Here is a 22,301-nt window from a genome sequence, read left to right as displayed (position 1 = left end):
TTCTCTATATCATAATTTTGTCTCAGTTCTGACTTTATCATTTCATTATTTTGGACTTATCATGAGTATGTTTTATCATATAATAACTTTTCATGGTTTTTTTTTTACTTTTTCTGGAAAAAAAGGGCCTCCATATTTGTAGAGCCAGCTGCAATACTTTATAATAAACACCATGGGAATATTATATTACACTTAAATGCTCTGATGGCCAATTATTATATTATTGCTCGCCACTTTGGTGCTTTCTGGGTAAGAGGACATAGATGCACAAAGATTTTCTTCATTAGTCAATCAATTGATTGATGATATTCTGCACATATAACCACAAATATATTATCAAACTAATAAAATATGCAATTCCACTTTGTTTCAACACAACCCAGTTGTTCGTGCGCCACCCGTAGGCGAGGAAAACAGCAGCAGACGCGGTACTTTGGGTCAATCATGTTATTGACTCCTCCAGCCAGCAGAGGCAGACGAGCTGCAGTGATCTCAGTGTCACTTTTGATTTGGGCAAAGGGAAATAAGTCGTTGATGATTAACATTAACATCATGCTATCCGAGAGGAGATGATGCAAAGTGCCAACTCGCAGATAGGAGTTGTCGGCACTGTACGTTTAGATAATACTCATATTTACTGTGGCCAAGCGACACATTTCTCCGCAACGTCTCTGTTGATTGCGGCACAACGTGATTGTCTTCCAGATTACTTACTTCCGTGTATATAAATAGACTGACCATTAAGACCCGCCTCCGTGAACCTGATTGGCTCTCGTACCACTCTGGAATCCTGTTATTGTCTGTGATTGGACAGCTGACGAGTGACATGTAGCCACTTAACGAAGCTGGTTACACGGATACGTAACGAGGAAATATGCGGCTCAGGAGTAAGAGTAAGTTTCCTCCCGTTTGAGGTTATTAAAAAAACCCCAGTATATTATGTGTTTCTTCACAATATATGGTAGTGAAGAGAATCGGCAGTATATAGCGAACATAAGCCGCCATGTAAGTGAATCCTAGTGCTTGTTTGTTGCTAGTGCCCCCAACAAAGGCTTAGCTATGTAACCTAGCAAGGAGAACTGCCACATTTAGCTCAAATGTGTCATTGAATTACCTGACGCTTTCTTTCATATCAGTTCATACGTAGTTTGCGGTAGTTTTATGAAGGGGAACGTATGCGCACGTGGTTCATTTCACCTTGTCTTCACGTCGGCTAACTTGCGAGTGTCCAAATTGCGTAACAATTTAGAAAGTGCAGTCATGTGAGGGATATAAGTTAGTAGCATGTTTCTGTAACTCACAGCAGTCCTTTCTATAGATTATGAACAACGTGAAGGCTGGACGCGAACATACACAGAGATAGTTGACTGTAACTACCGGTGAGCGCTGCAGGCTGGACGTCCCGCACTGACAATGTACGTTAACGTTAACTCGTTTGACCGCTGGACATAGCGGGCAGCTGTCCATTAAACCTTTGATCCAGTTTCTACCTGCTCACACATTTTGACATTCAATGCACTTTCGTGGCAGAGAACTTGTCTTCACTCCTCTCAGCACGTTTGGCTTTATTTGTGGACGACAACCTAATGGACCACACTTTGCAATGTCCACAGCTTATAGCGTGGCTATCCGGTATGAAGGTGGATCAATGTCATTGACGGATATGACTCGTTGAATACACCGAATATTTTCCCCAGAGGTAAAATGAATATTAATTATCCAAGTGCAGTGTCTTCAACACAGCTCATTGTTTCTTCAACCTCTTTCAACATGCACTGTTCAACTTCAACGTCAAGCCATATCAGCTGAGTGATGTCTAAAAACAACTGACTAGGAGTCACTGTTAGTTGATGCACTGTCTGTCACCATTTCTTTTTTGCCCCTTTCTTTCTTTCTTTCTTTCTTTCTTTCTTTCTTTCTTTCTTTCTCTAATCCTTTGCTCCTTTGTGTGTTTATTCCTAGATACTACCTGGTAGGAGGCAAGTTTTGAAGGAGAAGAGGGCCTGAACTGTAATGAAACATTTTGGGATACTCCATATGGATTCTTCATGTTGATGTAAGGATCAAAATGAACTTTATAGATCCTCTAGCATAACTGGTAGTCACTGAAAAGTATACAGAGAAACACAATAAAGCAGAAAACGATGACAAACTTGATGTATGTCACGATACAGTTGCTACTGACAAGGCAGATTTGTGGCTTTGTTCATTATTGATACCTGAACATTTGCAGTTCACACATTTAATTTAATTTTCATTTACACTTGAGAACAAAACATACATGCAGACATAAGTGCAGATAGTGAATAAACAGTGTTGTAAGCGTTTGTCTCTTGTCCTCTAGCCTTGCTTTGCCCAAGCTGAGTAGAGCAGTGGTGCGTGTGAGGAGACTGGCCGCTCAACTCTGTGACGCAACCATGTCCACAAACCACCAGGGCTCCAGTCCATCCTCTGCAGCCAACGGGGATGTTCCCACTGCAGCCATTCTCATCATTGGAGATGAGATCCTCAAGGTAGTTTAGTGTTGATAGATACTTGTGGTTAGTTTCACTTTGAAGCTGTGTTTGTTTGATTAACAGTATCCCACTGAGAATCCTTGAAAGTCTGTGGAATCAAAATAAACCCCTCACTTTTTTTCTAATAGATCTGCAAACTTGAAAGTATGATTTTTTATTAATTTATACATTCTAATGCATGATACCCTACTTCATCAGTATGCTTCAGCACTCTTGACATCTTTTCAGTCCGAGATCCACACTTCATATCCTCAGAAAAACTCTATGATGTTATTTGATGTGGCACCAGTGCTAGTTTTTGACAAGTTCACCATTATTTCTTGACGTGACATGATCATGATTTAAATATGAAGCCTTTGGTTTTGTCAGTGTCATGTGTCACCCTCAAAACATGCTCACCGTGAGTCATTTAAATTTCCTCAAGCAAGACCTTGGAGTCATTGTTAAGTCCTTGAATGTAACATTCAACCGTGGGTGGAAATACGCAATTGAAAAACAAACTTCTGTCTCTTCTCGTTCTTCATCTGTCAGGGTCACACATTGGACACGAACAGTGCTTTTCTGACACGAGCACTACGGAAGCTGGGAGTGGCTGTGCAGCGCATAACGGTCATACCAGACAAACAGGAGGTCATTGCCAAAGAGGTGGCCCTTCTTTCGTCTCAGTATACACACCTCATCACCTCGGGGGGCATAGGCCCCACCCACGATGACGTCACCTTTGAGAGCATCGCTATGGCGTTCCAAGAGGAATTACATCCCCACCCTGAGCTCTCCCAGCTGGTTGAGGAATTCTTTGGGGTGGAGGACAAGCAGAGTGCTGCTATGAAGCTGGCCATGGTGCCTCGCTCAGCCAAACTCAACTACGGAACTGACCCTCAGACCGGGCAACCGCTCCGCTACCCACTGGTGAGTGAACGCAGGATGGAGGAGAATGGCTTAGTTCATTCATCAAACTGCAGTTGTTAAATGTTGTGATAAAACACTAAATTAGATCCAATTATTCCAAGCTATAAAGGATCAGGACCCTCCACCTACTCACTGACTCGCTGCAGTCTAAGTTAAAATCGGCCCAGAAATCTGCTGTGAACCACATTTTCAGTCGGCTTTTTGGGGCAAATAAAAGTTGTTTAGCTGCCAGAACTATCAGAAAGATGTTTACTCAGTCACATAATGTTCTGTCCGTTCCATCCTGTTCTGAGGTTATTTTAGAAGACAGATTGCAACGTCAACTGCTAACCAGACACAGCAGGAGTGAAAAGCAGCTCACAGTGGGCAGAATAATCACATCGAACATTTACAGGGAACAGCAGCGTAAGGAATACACACCTGAAAGTATTTGTCTTGCAGTTTGCTAGAATTCGAACATTACATGTTGATATTTTTCCTTAATGAAGATCATCGTAGTCTGCATGGTTAACATCTGTAGTGCCTTTTGATTATATTTATACTGTTAACAGTTTCAGGTAGAGATGCAACATGAGTTATTAGTGCCAGTAACGAAATGATGTATCGACATTAAATATGTGCATTAACTCCATTTATTCATACAGTAGGTTTCCTAAACATAACATTGATTGTACCATAACATGCTCAGAACGTGATTCACAAGTAATTGTGATAATAAACAATAAAGAAAACAATTGACCACTCAGGCAAAACTTAATAAAGCACTTATTTCAAGTAGAATAAAAAAAGATATTCAGCAACTCATTTCAAAATAAGAAACTGGCACAATATCAAATGAATATCAGTTCATGAGATTAGGGACATCTTAAACAGAAACTAGATTCTTTGACATGGTTAAAAACTGTATAGTAACCAGAACGACACTAAGATTAGTTTCAAGAGGTTAACTACCTTAAAATACATGTTGTTCAAATTAAAATTATTGGTCACAATAACAGAAAATACACAATAAACCTGTAGGTTTATGAGAACGCAGACTGCCGAGCCCATGTATTCTTTCAGTACATGATGTGTCCGCCTTCTTCGCCCAGGTCAGCGTGCGCAACGTGTATATCTTTCCTGGGATCCCGTCTCTGATGGAGAGGGCGTTCAGTGGGCTGGAGCACCTCTTTGCTGGTTCAGGGACTACGTTTCACTCTCGTGAGGTAATAACATGACCTTAACTCTCATTTACAAATCCATCTGAATCCTGTGTTTTGATAGCATAAGCGAGCTAACCAAAGATCTTTGCGTTAGGTGTTTGTGGATGCAGATGAGGCGGAGATCGCTCCTGTGCTGACCAAACTGCAGGCTGGTTGGGGCCAGAAAGTGGCTCTGGGCTCCTACCCTGACTGGTTGAGCAATTATCACCGAGTCAGGCTGGTCCTGGACTCTGATAGCCAAGAGGAGGTGGACAAAGCCCGGGAACAGCTGCTAGACATGCTGCCCAAGGGTAGCGTGGTGCCCTTGGTCACTGACCCGGTGTCTATCGCCCCTGTGGAGGTGTACACACTGGCCAACAGCGGTGAGAGGGGTGACAGGGGCTGGTAGAAGATGATAGTTAAACTTAATATAAAGTGAATATTACAGAGAACTTCACTTTACACAGGCTTTGGGACCTATAAAGGAAGCAAAAAGATTAAAGTAATTATCGCTATAAAATCATAGTGGTTTATAAAAAAAAGAATATACCTGGCATGAGACTGAGCAGAGGATAGAATTGAGCATGAATAAAATAAGACAAAGGACAAGCAGATATTTTTACTCTGAATTTGACATAAGAATGAGGGACCGTTTATATTATTTGACTAAATTTGCTATCATGGATTTTGTTTCCCACAGGCACACCTTTGGGTGAGAAAGTTATGTCTGCGCTGAAAACAATAGAGGCTGCACTGGATCAGTATTCGACAGAGGAAGTCTGCATCGGCTTCAACGGAGGCAAAGACTGCACGGCACTGCTGCATCTCTACTACGCAGCGCTGAAACGGTAACAGGAGGGGAGAAGACCAGATCAGACAATTAGAACATATCGTAGTCGGGATGACTTAATCAGGACAAAAACAAATGACCTGAGAGAGAAAAGATGAAAGGGAGATTCAAATTAAAAACATAATGATACCTCGTCTGCACAGCGGGGTCTCACAGTAGATAGGAAATGAAATGAATTCTCTTGGACAAGACTGACTACTGTGTGGACCTTTCTTGACCTGTATTGGACAGTGAGAGCTGGTGATGAGGAAACACAGGAACTTATTTATCTTTTTTTAATATCCCATTTCCCCTTTCTCTCTCCCTCTCCTCTCACTCTCAGGCGGTATCCAGTTGGTAAAGACAAGGTGAAAGCTTTGTATATCCGTATTGTCTCTCCGTTCACAGAAATGGAGAGATTCCTTCAGGATACGATTAAAAGGTGCGCCACCAGTTTATCCTATTGCATAATGTTAATAAACACATTTCAGCTTATAGTTATTTTATATATATATATATATATATATATATAATTTTAATACTTAACCTGTGTTACCAGTCAAAATAGTTGTGTATTAAGCTTCTCTGGTCCATGTTACAGTACGGCAACTGATTATTCGGTGACGTGTCTCCCATAGGTATGACCTGGAGCTGTTTGCTGTGGAGGGCAGTATACGGCAGGCACTGAGCGAGGTGCAGGAGAGGAGGCCAGAGCTGAAAGCCGTCCTGATGGGGACCAGGAGGAGTGACCCCTACTCACACACTCTCACACCCATGTGTCCCACTGACCCCGGCTGGCCGGATTACATGAGAGTCAACCCGTTACTAGTGAGGCACCATGCGCGCGTACACACACACACACACACACACACACACACCTTAAATAGATATACTGTTTCATTATGTTTTGGTATTTCTCTTATTGTATTTTTCCTATCCGTATTCAAATTCATAATAAGTCAAAAAGTATTTATGTAACCGAAACACAACTTAAACTTAAGTAACAGCTGGACATTGAGGTTTACCTCACACGACTTTTTTAGAGAGCACCTGCAGATATTAATTATAAAAATGAGAACCAAGCAGTCCTTCAGTTCCCCCCACATTTTAAAGTTGCAGTGTATAGAGCGCTGCAGGAGAAACTGCTTTTTGACTGGTAATACAAATCTGTTTTCACTGCACTAGCCAGGCAGTTTGCCCTTGTTACACTTCATGTTATTTGTCATCTTGACTGAAATTTCAGCGTGCAGATCTACAGGACTGTGGACAAAATATCATAACACCTGCACAGTTTAATGCACATCAATAGCCCTGCAATAATACCACTGCATCCATGAAGCTTTAAATGATGTTATGAATACTTTGTACCCAATTTCTTTTGCCCCTCTCACACAAACAAATAGTAGGTACACCTCTACGATATAATGGTTTCCAATAGAACCCCAAAACAAATTGGTGATCTGAGGCCAAACCTCTGTGACACATTCTCAACAAATGTTTCACATTAAAAGCTTCAAAAATGAAACCAGTTATTGTTGGTCTGTTATACTGGACTGAATTACATTATGCAGGTTTTCCAGACTGCATTAGTGGTCGGACTGTGACAGCCGCAATGCTACATATAGAACTTACACGGGAAACACTAGCATGCTCAGCAGTTGACCTAATTTATCACAAAGGAATCCACAGAGGATGACTTCCTCTTCAGTCACAAACTAATTAAGTTGATGTCTTCCAACACTCTACAGGACTGGACGTATCATGACATCTGGTCATTCTTGAGGACGTTATATGTGCCGTACTGTATTCTCTATGACAAAGGGTAAGAACACATTCAGTCTTTGCGCCGTTCTGTATCCTCCACTTATTCAGATTTGCACAACATCAGAGCTGAAGTGCAGAATTCTTCATCTTAATTGCTGTGTTGTCCTGCAGGTACACGTCACTGGGCAGCATGGACAACACCTGTCGAAACACAGCCCTCCAGGTGGTGGATGGTAGGGGCGTTACGCGATACAGGCCAGCCTACCTCCTGGAAAATGAAGAAGAGGAGCGGAACTCGCGCGCCTGACGTAGCGTCGCTTCTCACTGCATCACCTGTTGCTGACGGAGCCAGATTGCTTTCAGATCTTAGATCAGTTCCCTACGCACTTACACCTCTGTGGAAAACATGACATTTTTATCAAGTCTCGATATGTGAATATCTGTAGAATGAGGTTGTGAAGTGTGTGTCTGTGTGTGTGAGTGTGTGCTCTATTTGTTTATACATGTGAGTCTCAGCCTTAAGTAATGGCTCTCTGTGCTGTTGAATAAAACATCAATCTATGACATCTTTTCCCATTGTCATGTTACTATTTTAAGAAGGAGTCTTGCATACAGATGGCAGCGTGTGTAGGGCATTCAATATCACTCTTGATTTATCTTATTTGTGAATCCATTTGTCTTGTTTCTAAATCCAATAAGAACAATCTGCCCGGAAAGACAACCTCTATCAAAATGTATTAGTAAATAATGTGAAAAGGTTTTCTGTCGAGGTGAGAAAATCAGGTTTTAGAAACTGTGTGCAGCGGCAGCGGACACACTAGTGAAGGTCAACCAGCAGGCAGATTATTGATTAATCTGTGTCTCACACTGAATATCCATAATTGCAGACTGCAGTTTCTCTACTGGGAGAAACCTCCACCCCGATGCTGTAGTTCTCTCCACGCACCTCACGGGCGCGTTGTTCTCACTTTTTCCAGTTAGCAGCCGTGATTACAGAAAAAATTACCTCCTCTGTTTCCAGACAGGATTGAATCCAGGCTCATCGATCCGCTCTCTCTCTCTCTCTCATTCTCTCTCTCTCTCTGTGCCCGCGTGGAGATTAGTCAACGCCGCGCAGCGAGGATCGATACCGGCCGATCTAATAAAGCGGGTCGCTTACGAGGCCACCGCGGGGTTGCACACACTGTTACACCAGCAATTACCACCTCCAGCCCCCCCCCATACCCCCTGTCTAACTTATCTGTCCGGGCTTCACGGCTTGCTTGATTTATTAATAATAACAGTAATAAAAGAGGCAATGAACAGAGGCTTCATAATCACGGCTGAAATGTAATGGTGTGTGCTTTGGTGGTGCAACACCGGGACATTGTCTGGAATGATGATATTGGTGTTGAAGAAAATTATATTCCTATAGACTGTCTGAGGCTGACTCTTTATGTGACTTTAACCGTCTTATACTTGCAGGGTACATTTATATAATAGTTGATACATAAATAAACTGCTTATTTCTTATGAGTTTATTATAACTTTCTAGTTTCTGAATGTCTTAGTGTCTCTATAATACTGTCATAAGGTTGCCTAATAATACATGTGCTCTATGCTTGCTTACTTGTGGAAAGTAACTAATTAATAACTTTTAATAGCTACTGTGTACACATTCATACTTTCAGATACTTCTACTTCAGATATTGTCCACTGCTACTATTTGTCTGACAGCCATAGTTGTGATAGGCTTATAAAACACAATTCATTATAAATGGATTATTAAGATTAAAATTTCTTGTCCCAAAAATCTCCTCATTAAATCATGTCAAGGAAAAACCCCATCAGAAAGATTTGTATACTTACTTATCTCATTAATCAGAGCCCCATTTATCTAGTGATTCTTGCTCAACATAATCAATATAAAGTAGTTGAAACCAGCTCCACTTGGACCAGATACGACAGTAAAATTCAGAAAAAGGTCTGAATATTTCTTCAACCCCTGCCTTTAGCTGTCACTAGAGGCAGGGATGCTAAATTGATTTAGACATGTGTATGATATCTTTCTAAAGTTTATTACCTTTGTCCTTTTGTTCCACTGTCTTCCACAGTTTCATCTTCATCCTCTTTCAGTTGTCACTCCATCACTCTCACTTGCCTGTTTCATCCTTCATGTCTGTTATGGCTTCACTACTGTATCCAGCAACTATCTACTGTAGTCATCACACCACTTCCTCCCTCACTGCCTTCGCTGTGTATTAAAACTCTGGATTTTTTTGTTCAGTTCTTCTTATGAATTTCAAAATGATGTTTTGATTTTGACCCGGGAAACAGAGTCAGAAAAACGTTTTGGGTGACATAGTGGGAGGATATGGGTATTGACTAGGGGCCTAAAAGTATCTGGACTAAAATACTTTTTTTTGTGTGTGTGTGGTCCTCAACTGCATATTTATGAATATCTTATTTTTTAATTTCACACTGCTGTGCTTTTCAAACAGGGCCTGTTTGAAATCTACAAAACTGCAAACAAAACATTCTTGAAATTCGGATACAGCAACTTTTGAGTCATTTGAGACAAAGTGGAACAAGCAGGAATAAAAGAAAAAGTGGCTATTTTATTTCCTCCTGTGCCTATTTAAACTTAATTGGTTCTCCGAAGACAGATTTGAGGTCTGCTGGCGGAAGTATGATCACCGCAGCCACTTAAGGTGATGTGAGGAAAAGAAGAACCTCCTCTGCATTAGGTCCATATAACTTCTTGCTACTCTGCTGATACACTCTCCAAATCTCCCAGGTGGGACTCTAAGGTATAACAGAATCCACAGCTAACGGTGTGTGTGTGTGTGTGTGTGAAATGGACTCAGCATGACTTAAGATCACTTTGTACAAAAACATGTGACAAGCTTTGATATCAGAGTGAACTATCCATTTCAGATGCGAGCCTGCCTTGGTGACTGTGATGCTTTTCTCTAAAGGAATATGTTCCTAATCCAATTCCTCAGCAGTTCCTGCAGTGTAAAACGAGACTTGAAGCAGCATGAGACAGCAATTCAGGCGATGTCCTGGGAGGGATGCTTAACACAGAGGATGAATAGACACTCCGTTGTCAGAAAGCATCAGGAGAGAAGGGAGACCTTTGAGTCTATGCAAATTACCAACCCATCTGCATGTAAAGCCAATCGACCAGAACACGGGAAATAGGATGTTCAGTATCAAAGTGTCACACATTAAAAGTGGATGAAAGTAAGAGAGAAAGAAAGGAAGGGAGAAAGTGGGAGGGAGAACGAGGAAGGAGGGTGCTTTGCTTGTTGCCATGTGAAGTGTGACTGACTTAGCTCATTTGTGTCTGGTTTTGGTGCGTTCAAATAAAAGCCGGTCTCATAATCCTAAGTTTGTCACAGCTCGCAGTCCGGTACTACAGAACCAAGACCCCCTGCCCGTAGCCGCACACATGGGATGCGTTCAGAAATGCCTTTCACACAGCAGCCTCGCTTTAATATAAAGGGGGGCAGGGTCTGTGAAGCTTCAACCGGCATGCTGAAAACTGATGAGAAAAAAATCACCTCAGCACAACTCAACTTGAGCTCATTTGCACTCAGCAGTCATAACTTAAACATGGTGCAGGGAGATGTTTAACACTAGAAAGGCCCAGCCAATGTCAACTGATTCCTCTTTTTAAAGATTAGGACTGGATATTAAGCATTCAGATAGTCTTGCCAGGACTTTTCTGAGACCAATTTTATGTATGAATTAATGTAAAATATCCAAAATCAGGCATAGAAGTTATAATTATGTCCTTCCTCTTTCAGGTGACATCTTGTTCAGGTTTTGCTTGCAATGTCCTTTTCAGAGTGTCCTTGAGTTGCTCTCATATAGAAAATGTGAATGGTGAATGAAAACACACTGACAAAACAGACATGTCAGTCAATACACTGTAGGTTATATCTGTTGACTCGAGTTTAACACCAAAACAGTTAACACGTGTATTTATTCTCCCACGTCATAATCTGGTCCGTCCACATTCATCACAGTCCTGTGTGACGCACTTGAAGTGCCTCATTTGTGAACATATGGTAGAAATAATTACATCGTTATTGGCTCACTGACAGGTCTAAAAGATGTGAATAAGAGTACCACAGGCAGACACAGATAGTTTAGACTTTATTTAGAACAAACAAAGTGTGCTTACAGCAGAAGGAGAAATAAAAACCTCACCTGGAAATTAAATAGCACACAGATTCATCAAGGCTACAAAATGATTCAATGACAATCCTCAGAGGCTTTCACAGCCCAAAGTCTCAGACAAAAAAAACTATATTATATAAAATATATTTCTGCAGTATGCTGTGTATGTTGTGATGTGGCATCTTCAGTAATGAATGTGTAAATGCAAATGTGTTATTTCAATAGACTCATCATCTATTCCAAATTATTTTCTTCAGTGGTTTTTGGGTGACATTTTGAATCTGCAATTTGAGAAATGATTTAAACTATGTGATTTTGCTGGTAAGTTTTGGGTAGTCTAGTGTGATTATCACAGTCAAACTTGTTAACTAGCAATAATTCTCTATCATACTTAAATACTATAATTACCTTACTATGGTTTTAAAGCTTTAGGGTTTCTGTGTTTATAGAATGGCTGCCAAAGCCTCCAATATAAACACAGCTGAATTCTCTATTATACAAAGCAATATTTTCTATAATGGTTGCAGAACAACTGCTCTTTCAGTTTTGTATGTTTATGAGGTAAAGTGTGTTGTTACCATTGATCAACTGTGAGGGCCATTGGAAATACTCCTAAATGTGTCGCTGGGAAAAGAAGTGAAGGGAAACCTCCCAGAACAAATAATGGAGGATATTCTTCTTGTTCTGAAGAATATAAAGGCATTTAAGTAGCAGGTCCGCTTGTTATAACCCACTTCACAGATTTAACATATTAAGTCAGTTTTTTACTCTCCACTGCATGAGGGGTCAGATATTCACCCTGGGAAATATATACTGTATCTGATTATAAAGTGTTGAAAAAGTAGACGCAATATGTGCAAGAGATTTCACGTTTTGCTGATATGTGGAGACTTTACCATAGCCCTTGATCTTGACATTGTTGAGAGCTCTTTTGTGGGACAATGTACTACTGCACACACTGCTGAGACGTTACCTTCAGGAGTAAATAACACTCCAAGCTGTTTAAAGGCATGTGGGAGTGATGGCACACAACACAAAAACCCCTTTTTTCTATTCAGAGAGCATCTTCATGCTAAAAGATACAATGTTTTACATTTGAGTCTGAGAGGTCAGGAGATTTAAACTGTAATTCAGTCCCATTTCATGATGCGAAAAGGTTTTTGGTGGTAGACAGATGTGGGTAGTTATGGCAGAAATGAAAAATATTAGATTAGTGAGCTGGAAAGATCAGTGGAGCATAAGTTTTGGCTGCATTGAAATCTCCCACTGGCTCTGCCCATCAATAACATTTACAGCCCCATCTCAGTGAAAACAGTCAACATAAAACAGCAAAAGTAAATGATTAAAAACGCTTGTCTAGAATAATAAAAATGTAAGGCACACTTTAATTGCTTACTACACTGTGTTCTTCTCTTTACATGCGTTTTTTTACTAAGACATACCTGATGAAGGATTCGAAGGACAGACTGCCCAAAGAAAGCCAGTTTGGCCTTGTATCACTTCGCTGCCCAGCGGAGATGAAGTGCTTATTTTTTATAGATGCTGTGACTTCAATAAAATATAAAAAAAACCAACAAATGGATTCAAAGTGTTGAAACACACTTTTTCTCAAGGACCTCGTGAGCTTAATGCATTTCTTCTCCATAGTATTCAGAAGGACACTTCCTGCAGATGCCCTCTCACCTCACCTCACCTCAGTTCACCTTGGTTCTGAAATATGTGAAATATACACTGGTCAGGCAGAAGAATGCGATCAAGGTGTTGATTAAACACTGAGAAACTCTTTAACTGTGAAGAAAACCCTTCCAAAATTCAAGGAAAGTCCAAGACATCTACTCTCTGCTGAACACTAAAAGGATAAGGTGCAACTTCACCAGATTTCATTTTCTTCTATACAGCTTAGAATTTATTTCAACATTTTTTTGTTGTAAAAAGTGTCTTATTATATTTTATATAACCCTTAAAAGATTTGCGAGTCTCCCCTTTAAATATGTCTTTCTTCAAAAAGTTACAATATAACTATATAAGCATTGTTTGCTTCTATTAATAGCCAACAGTTTTGTATTTCAGAAGATGTAATCAATGCCGGCAACCCGAGTCTTAAATATTCAGCCGAGGTCCAATTAGATATAGGCCAACTTGTGGCAACAGAATCGGCTGTGTTGAAATTTGATACAGTGTAATTACAGTGTCACGGAAAAGGAGAGCTGCAACATGGATATGCAATAAGGATCCTTTTTTTCAGACAGATACTTAAAAACTAAATTTGTCGTCTCAGAAATTGTTTATGATCACAGTCTTCCCCAAGTAAGCCTCGGAGGAAGCCTGGACTTGAGGTTTTCATGATCTTCTAAATTTATATAATATGGCAACATCTGTACATAATTATGAAGTTTATTTTGGAGGGTGAGATCAGTTCCAGCTTTAGTACATCGACACAGACTTGTTCAAAACATCAACACTGTCAAGTACAAGGACATTCTGAAAATATAAATTTTTGGTTTGATTGTTCAAACATTTCCTGTCTGCAGTCAAAGATAAAACATAAAAAAAAAAAAAAAAAAACTTGATATCACACTTTTGGTTTATGCACGCTTTTGCTGGAATAAACAGCCGTACAGTTTTCACACAGCTAAAATGGAAGTGGATACAGGCTTGGTTTACTGTTGCTGCTTTTTAAGTCCTTTTCCTTTTACAACAGTCTAAAAGTATCCCCCCCCCCACACTTTCTGCTGATTTTAGTGCGCTTACTTCATCATTCACAATAGAAAAAGAATGAAAACATGGGCTTTGGACATTTCTACGTGAAGGTCAAAATCAAAGGCAGTTCATAACATGCGTCAACAGTGACAAACATGTCATCAGAAGAGATCATAAACCATGAAATAGGAGCATTAGCCCCATTATCCAGGAAATTGCCTTTCTGGCTTCACACGAGGCTCTACATTACAGTTGACATAAATGGAAATACATTTACAGCTTATTTGGATGTACATTTCTATATTTAAAGTGCAAAACAAAAACAACTCCTCTTGCTCTGTATTCAGTCTCAGTTCTGTGTTTACTGAAAATAAAGCCACTACTTTAAAGGTCGATGTATTGGCAATGATGCTTCAGGGTCTATTAATACCGGGAGTCTATTGGTTATCTGAGTCTTATCAGACTTTGGCTGCCCATAGATAAAAACTCCGCTCAATATTCCACTAGGTTACTCACATTACAGTGGCCTCTTACACCACAAGGTCATTTCAAGTCCCTGAAGTCTCCTTATCGCCGTACTCCTGTGTATTACACTGGATGTGTGTGTTCTGCAAGTAAAGTTGTGTGTGTTGTCACTGAGACCTGCGGTTACATAAAACATCGATACTTTCAAAAGTTAAATGATGATCGACTCGAAGCGTTTAAATGCAATCATATTTATTTTGTTGTTTTGCCACGTAGAAAAAAAAAGGCTCAGATTGCAGTTGGCTCTTCACAGAAGAAGCTACATTCTTCACTAAAATGTGAAAGCAGAACACGATACACACAAACACAAAAAGAAATCAAAAACCAATTTATAGTTTACATGACTGTAAAATTCTACATCACTGAAATTATTTAACAAATCTTCAAACATCATTAAGGAAATTAACATAAAAAAAACAACAACTGCATGACTGGTGTGATTTACAGCACGAGACCCAAATAGGTTGAGAGAAAAAAAATATATTAGTGCTAACAATGTAGTTTTTTTAAAGATAGAAACTAACCTATAGATTTTCTGAACTCAAGTCACTCAAATATTGTGGGGAAATAATTTATGTAATTTCATAAATACATAAACTTCATTTAAATTCAATGAAAAATACACAACTATATTATCTCTAACTTCAATTTAAAATTAGGAAAATAAATGAATTGTAAATTCATTATGATATTCTTTCTTAATTGAGGACAGTCAATTAGAGAGATTTCTTTAAAAAAATATTTGGCAATATTTTGTTTTTAAATTAAATTAATTCCACCATCATTTAACTTGTGAAACTACATTGCAGCAGAGAATAATGAAAATATACCAGTATATACATAAATATCCAGAATGTAAATCATTGTTTGTATATGCAAAAGGATATTTTTTGTCAGACCTTTGCACTCAAATACCAGAGATCAGATCTCACTAAAACATTGAATAATGTAGTCAATATATTTCATTTTGCAGAATATATTAACTATACAGTAAAACCTAAAATCAAGGGTCCTGCGTTCAAAACAACAACAAAACAACAAAAAGCTTGTGTGCATACGTGCACATCTGATTGGTCAAGAGGAGCATCAACCAACTACCTCCTTAGTGGTCCGCAGTGTGTACAGTGGAGCGAGAGGAGTTAATGCTCACCGTTTACCCATAAACCCACTCTGTTCTGTATTTTATTCGGAATCTCTGATTCTCAAACAGAGAGGACAAACTCTGCCCAAGGTCCCATTATCACCATCCAGCACCAAAATCTAGTGTCCAGTTTCTGAGTTCATGGCCAACCCAGTCCAACTCCAGTTAAACCAGTTTAATCCCAGTAGGGGGCGCAGCAGCCCTGCATGACTATTCCAGAATATTCCACATTTCCTCCTTAAACCCTTTTATTTCCAAAATCTAATTAGTTACAAAGGTTTAACACAATTATCCTACTCAGATTCAAATAAGGCAGTTTCAGCTATTCATGTGGGCCCACGTAAAGAAAAAGAAGACAGTCACCAGCTCACTGAGTGACCTCAAACCTGTACAGTAGTATGTGTTTATTTGGCCACTTTTTAAACTGGAGGCAAGTTCTCAGAAAGAACTAAATCCAACACAATATGTAGAAAATGAGAAACAGAGATGAGAAAGTGAAAAAAAAAAGTTTTTCCTGACAGACTCATTGTTCTTTTGGCTTCAGAGTGGGATATGAGTCTTATGACTAGCTCTACGTGTAATAGTCTGTGCTACTACTCGCACAACAGGTGGGAAAAAGAAAATAACAAGAAATGAATCACTGTGATTCAGCGTGTCAGTCCCTGAGTCACTGTGGCCCTGTTCTGGAGGAGACACCCGATTCTTTCTGGAATTTCACAGGTAAACAGCCACAAGGTAATATGTGTCATTTGCGATAGCTTAGCATAGATTGCATTGTGTCATTCACTGTCTGAGCGTAGATTGCATTGTGTACTTGAATGTCTGAGTAGTATCTCCTGATCCGGCGGAGGACATATATGTGAGGTCAGCCGTGAGGACGGGTGAGGAAGTCAGGTAGTCAGCAGGAGGAGGATGAGGATGAGGAGGGCTGGAAGCGAAACGGTCCTCAGTGAGCAAACACTACTTCTAGTTGCAGTTTCTGGAAGAGGGAAAGAAAGTTTATGAATGAAATGTTATGAATTTGCTTTATGGCCAAAAGTATATGGACACTCTTGCAACTTTTAGTTTGGACTATTCTTCCATGGTTTGGGCTCAGTGCCTTAATTCCAGTTTATTATATGGTGGGCCTTCTAGCTTGACAACAGCTTGTGGAAGGTTTCCGAGTTTTGGGGAGTAGCCATGGAAGACCCTGACCTCAACTCCATCGAGCACGTTTGGGATGAACTGGAACACAGATTTGCCAACCAGGCCTTGTTACCTATATCTCTAATGCTTGTGTGACTGAATGGTAGAAGAAGACTAAAGTCTGTCAAAAAAAAGCACATTAATGTTGTTTTGGATTGAGATCATGTATAGGTATAATGTTTGGGTGTCCACATACTTTTGGCCGTATAGAGGATTTTGCATTTGAGCTGGAGCAGATCTAGAGGGGTGGCATGGGCTGGCAAAATGCCTGGCAAGCCCAGCTGCCACCCTAGTTTGTTGGGAAATCCTGTCAAATTTAATAAATTAATTTAGATTCTTTAAAAATAATATGCTCAGGTTCAGTGAAAAAGAATAATAGTATTTGGATGTCTGAAGATTTTGGATTTCTAATGCCACCTTTAGATATTTCTATTCCATGCTTCACTCGTGGCACAATAATGTGATTATTTTGAGTTCTCAAATGTTCAGTTGGGGGGCTTTTCCAAGCAGATATTGACTTACGTGATTGTTTGTGATTAAATCAGCATCTATGTCTGCCAACCCTTAAAGTTTTTAGTCATTTCTATTTCTACTTTCTATTCATTTTCTATTAATCAAAATTTGGTTTCATGCATGTTCTCATTTTTCATTTCCATGCTTTCATACAGATTATGTGCCATATTCTTTTTTGCAGCAGTGGCTTTTCATGCAAATAAATCACATTTGAACATGAACTTGAGAGAGACAATATGACATATGCAACTGTAAATACTGTAAACATATTCTGTGCTAAAGAATAAATTAAAATGTTGCAACCTACTTTGTATTTGTTTTGAACCCTCTGATGCTGTAATAGGAGAGAGAGGAGAGGGAGGCAAGAGAAGATTTAGATAAAGTTGAGGCAAAGAAACAAGTTGCTGATTAGTCATTTTTTCATGCTTAACTTTCTCAATAAAGCTACTGCTTTGTGGAACAAAAGAAGCAAGAAACAGACAAATGACCAGGGGAGGGTATTTACCATTACTCAAAGCCTAACGCCATGAAAAATGAGTACTGACTGGCTGTGCAACCCTAAATATGTCCCCTATGCAAATTCTCTTAAAGGTCGGATAAAAAAAGAGCTTGAGAAGCATGGCAACAGGAAAAGATAGTGTTATGTAAATTAGGAGGAGTAAGAATGATCGAGATTATACAGAGGGGATACAGGAAATGAAAAAGAAGGGGGGAAAAAACACACGAAAATTCAAAATGACAGAGCGAAACCAAGAAGTGGACAGAAGATGAAAGGAAGAGCGGAGGAGACCCGAGTGAGAAAGTACGGTGAAGAAAAAAGAAGGTTGGAAAGATTGAAACAAGGTCAGACAGACAGAAACGGGAGGGAGAGAAAGAGACGGGATAGGGGGGTGTTTGTGTCTGGGCGTCACTTTCTCAGCAGGGGGCGGACTAAAAGGAAATAATGGAGGGAAGGATGGAGGGATGGTAAGGATGAAGGGATGGGGTGGGAGGGGTGGGTGGGAGAGCTGGTGAATAGAAGAGTAAAAGGACAAAAAATAAAAAAATAAAAATACAGGTAGTTACGGTTAAAACCGCTCTGAAAAAGGAACCGCCGTGTAACATCAGTGAGAGAGGACAGGAGGGTCAGGAAACAGGGATGAGGCTGCACAATTGAAGCTGTTATTAAATCGATCTTACGGCCTTGAACCCACCTCTGACACGGAAACCCCGAAGACTCAAACACACAAGCATGCACATACACAAACACAAACACAAACACACACACACACACACACATGAATACAAAGCGTGTATTGATGTCTCCAGGAAAACTACCACCTATCCACATCCCACAGCGATTGACTGAGATTATGAGAGAGGAAATGGGACACTCCGAGCTCATCTGTTGTAGTCACACAGAGGGAGAAAGGATTTATTAAATGAGGGCTTAGCAGCAAAACACTGTGTTTTGTCTGAAACATCCATCTTGTACCTACAGGTCTCTGCAGCAACATGTCGCTCCGACAGACATGAGCCCCTAAATTACTCCCAGGTTCTGTACAACTAACGACCATCTAGGGGTTAACGAAGCATTAAATAGCATGCTGGGTCTGGGCCTCTCACCGAGCTGGTGTGTGCGCTTCTCTGTGTCTTAGTGGCTGTTATTCGGAGTGTTTGTAGGACAAATCAAAGCAAAACGGCAAAGAATAATTTTCCGACATTTCATGCTTTAAATATTGCTGCCGTACTTGCACAAAAAGTCAGCAGCAAAAGGTCATGTTCATTTTTATTTGAAAAGTGTCGCGTTTCTGCTATAAAACTACGTTTTAATGCAATTAAATGACCAAAAAATTATTAATTATCTGTCTTTTCAAGTTTAATTTGTGTTGATAAAACAGAGGCATAAAAAGGTGAATTATGTTATCAATAAAGCATTTTAAATCAATTAACAAAATGAACAAAAACTTATATCACTGACTTTTTCTTGACATAAGTATGTTTTTTTATTGTGGATGTTTTGGATGCGGCAGACATTAATAATAATAATTAAAAAAAAAGAATTTCCTTACCACCATTATGAATATGTTTTAAATCAAACTTCTAATTTACTTGGGAAGTGGAGAAACAGTTGCACAACGGTATCAATTAGTGTGTCTGTGACACCACTCCGCACTTCGAAACTAAAATGTTAAATGCCTTGAGTTTATCCGGCTGTGTGTGATGTGTGTGTTTTGATCGGGCTTTAATCACATCATCCGTGTAAAAACTGAACACTGAGGACACTAGTTTGTGTCAACATCATAATTTTGGCCATGGTGAGCTGCGCCACAAAATGGCGTCCGTAGTGGTATGACTGCAAGAACAGAGCTGTCTCTGCACTGCAGTCAGAAACATGCAGCATGTGTAACTGTACATGCACAGCCATGGCTAAATGTGTGAGAGTGTGTGTGTGAGTGCATGCCCGTGTATGCGAGTGTGTCTCCAGTCGGCAGAACGCCCCACTGCAGAGACAGACACTGTTCCACCATCCCACCTCTCCTCTCGTGCCGCCATTTTACACACGCAGGAGCTAATGCTAACGAACCCCGACTGTTAGCATTTTGCAAAAAAATTAAAATGAAACAAAAATGGCGAAAGGAAAACAAACGGCGAACAAAAAAACGTAATTCGACGAAAGAGGTTATAGTCAAATTTTGAGTGTCGAGTTTGGGATACGAGAGAGCTCGGTTGGGCAAAGCGGTGTGTATGTGTGTGTGTGCGTGCGCCTGTCTTCGAGTTTTGTCCTTGTGTGTATCGAGTTCAGAGGGTACAAAGGTATTTGGGAGAGAGTGGAGGGGGTGCAGGAGAGCAGCGATGTAAGAAATACAAAAAAAAAAAAAAATAGCAGGAAAAAAGAGAAAGAAACTGGGGGAAATGGTGAAGCTCTGCAAACTGAAATGAATGCAATGGACTGCTCACAGCGGGAGAACGACAGAAGAAAGGGAAGAGAGACGGAGAGAGAAAGGGAATCAATTAGAGAGAGAGGGAAGTTGGTCTATAATGGTTTCTCACAGTAGGACGGCTGAAAAAGAGAAAGGCAGAGAGGCAGAGCGACAAGGAGAACAAGAGAGATAAACACAACAGGAGGAGTTTTAGGGAGAAGTTACACCTAGAAAAAAAAAAAAAGGTAAGTATGGAGTGAGTGGTGAAGCGAGTCGGTGAAAGATGCAATAGAGGACTGCAGGGCGCCGGAGATTTCACATGACACCAGTCTGCTGATGCCGATTCAGAGCCTTGTTTTCTGATGCAACCCAGGCTCAAGCACCTTTCAGCAAAGCAGTTTCTCTGGCGTGATTCGTGACAGCGTTGTGTTCAAATAAACATCACATCGCTACGCCGAAAAAAACAAAAACATAACCAAAACCAAAACATGCTTTGCAATGCTTCAAGCTACAACCAGGATGGGGAAGACACACACACACAAACACACACAGAGGATGTCATTAGGAGCTTCCTGCGTCACTGAATCTGTCCTGCTTGGTTTATTGTGTTCTTGGGTTAAATTAAGGCGATAAACACACACATTCACACACCGGAGAGGAGACCGAGGGACTGGCGAGTGGTAGCTGACCTTGGAGCAATGACAGCGTACCTGACGGACCCTCTCACTGTCAGCACTCTGTCCTTCAGACCAGTGTGAGGCAGGTGTGTGTGTGTGTGTGTGTGTGTGTGTGTGTGCGCTCACTGATAATTACTTCAAACACCCACAACAGGGCATCCCCACATGGAACTACTTTGTAAATCACATGGGCTGCTTTCCGAACAAAACAAAAAAAAGTTTGGGGAGAGAAGAAGGGAGGGTTTAAAGTTTAGATAAGAGACGAGATTTAGCTGAAGGACAAGAGGTTGCCATCACCGAGGGCCACACACACACACACACACACACACACACACACACACACACACACACACACACACACACACACACACACAGAATAAACAGGCACAGTGCGCCCTGCTGCCATGCTACCTGTCAGATAAAAGGCAACCTGAACAGGAAGGATCCAGAGAGTATGTGAGGTGTTACCACAGGGAACAACACAACAACAGCTGTGGTAAACCGCCACTAATGGACAGTCAGAGAGAGAGAGAGAGAGAGAGAGACCCTCCAACTCTCCTTCATCTCCTCTCTCATCCATCTCATTCGCTCTTCTCTCTCCGGCCTCATGCATTCTCATCCCAACGCACTCGCCGCACAGCGTGCGCTCGACAAAGATGGAGCGGAGCGAAGAGACGCGGGGAGAGGGGAGCCAGGGCGAAATATAACTGTATTGTGGATATGGAGATGCAACAAAGAGATAGAGAAGACACAAGGAAAGGTGGAGGAGGTGGGGGTGGAATGAGGAAGTGTAAGAGACTGCCATGGATGGTGCCTAGATTAGTTTTGCTCCAGTAGCGAAAGATCATAAAAAATGAGGAAGGGAGGAGAGAGCTGAGGAGACAGAGAGAAGGGGAGGATTAGTGCCACTTCAGGAATGACAGAAGACTAAAAAAGAAAGCGCGGGAGGTTGGAGTGGAGTGTGGGGGGGGAGTGAAAGACAACGAGAGGGAGATCCTGAAATTTAGTCGGGATTAGTTTTGGTTAAGGAACAGGATGAGAGGGAGAGGGGGAGAGGAAAAAAAACAAGAAAAGGAAACAGTAGATGGAAGCATGTGCATCTTTGTAGGTAGAAGTATTTCTAAAGTAAAGTCAAGTGTGTGTGTGTGTGTGTGTGTGTGTGTGTGTGTGTGTGTGTGTGTGTGTGTGTGTGTGTGTGTGTGTGTGTGTGCGTCTCCCAGCCTGCACAATCCAGGTGATTTCAAATATTTTGATTATTTCCGGCTTGGATAGGCTGATCAGGGAATACTGT

The 22,301-nt window shown here is 40.7% G+C and overlaps 2 protein-coding genes across 5 annotated transcripts in view; one reads left to right on the top strand and one right to left on the bottom strand.

Annotated features, from left to right (window-relative positions):
- The first annotated feature begins 767 nt into the window (after positions 1-767).
- On the top strand, positions 768-7,770 carry flad1 (flavin adenine dinucleotide synthetase 1). 3 transcript variants are annotated; one of them, XM_051405943.1, is made up of 11 exons: positions 768-893; positions 1,963-2,056; positions 2,345-2,513; positions 3,048-3,425; positions 4,517-4,630; positions 4,722-4,989; positions 5,307-5,454; positions 5,779-5,877; positions 6,074-6,263; positions 7,184-7,257; positions 7,371-7,770. In XM_051405943.1, the coding sequence occupies exons 2-11, from the start codon at positions 2,049-2,051 to the stop codon at positions 7,504-7,506; spliced, it is 1,584 nt and encodes a 527-aa protein (XP_051261903.1). In that variant the 5' UTR covers positions 768-893; positions 1,963-2,048; the 3' UTR covers positions 7,507-7,770. The 3 variants fall into 3 exon arrangements, with proteins under 3 accessions (XP_051261903.1, XP_051261906.1, XP_051261904.1); XM_051405946.1 differs by lacking the exon at positions 768-893 and adding an exon at positions 895-1,005; XM_051405944.1 differs by lacking the exon at positions 768-893 and adding an exon at positions 1,608-1,699.
- A 6,996-nt stretch (positions 7,771-14,766) lies between these two features.
- Positions 14,767-22,301, bottom strand: part of si:dkey-246i14.3 (ephrin A4) — a 33,295-nt gene continuing 25,760 nt past the window's right edge. The window contains exons 4-5 of one of the 2 annotated variants that reach the window (XM_051405958.1): positions 17,738-17,764; positions 14,767-16,711 (exon numbers count right to left, since the gene is read on the bottom strand). In XM_051405958.1, coding sequence (XP_051261918.1) covers positions 16,623-16,711; positions 17,738-17,764 — 116 coding nt within the window. In that variant the 3' untranslated portion in view covers positions 14,767-16,622. The remainder of the gene's footprint in view (positions 16,712-17,737; positions 17,765-22,301) is intronic. The other variant, XM_051405959.1, reaches the window with a different exon arrangement.

Source organism: Dicentrarchus labrax, unplaced genomic scaffold (genome assembly GCF_905237075.1).
Source record: "Dicentrarchus labrax unplaced genomic scaffold, dlabrax2021, whole genome shotgun sequence".
Lineage (NCBI taxonomy): Eukaryota > Metazoa > Chordata > Actinopteri > Moronidae > Dicentrarchus > Dicentrarchus labrax.
The sequence above is the reverse complement of the archived record's forward strand: the minus strand, read 5'-3'. Positions and strand labels throughout refer to the sequence as shown.

Excerpts from the sequence above, each read along its gene's own strand:
- flad1 (XM_051405943.1), top strand. Across the intron at positions 6,264-7,183 it reads TGAGAGTCAACCCGTTACTA|GACTGGACGTATCATGACAT; the intron begins GTGAGGCACCAT and ends AACACTCTACAG. Across the intron at positions 7,258-7,370 it reads TGTATTCTCTATGACAAAGG|GTACACGTCACTGGGCAGCA; the intron begins GTAAGAACACAT and ends GTTGTCCTGCAG.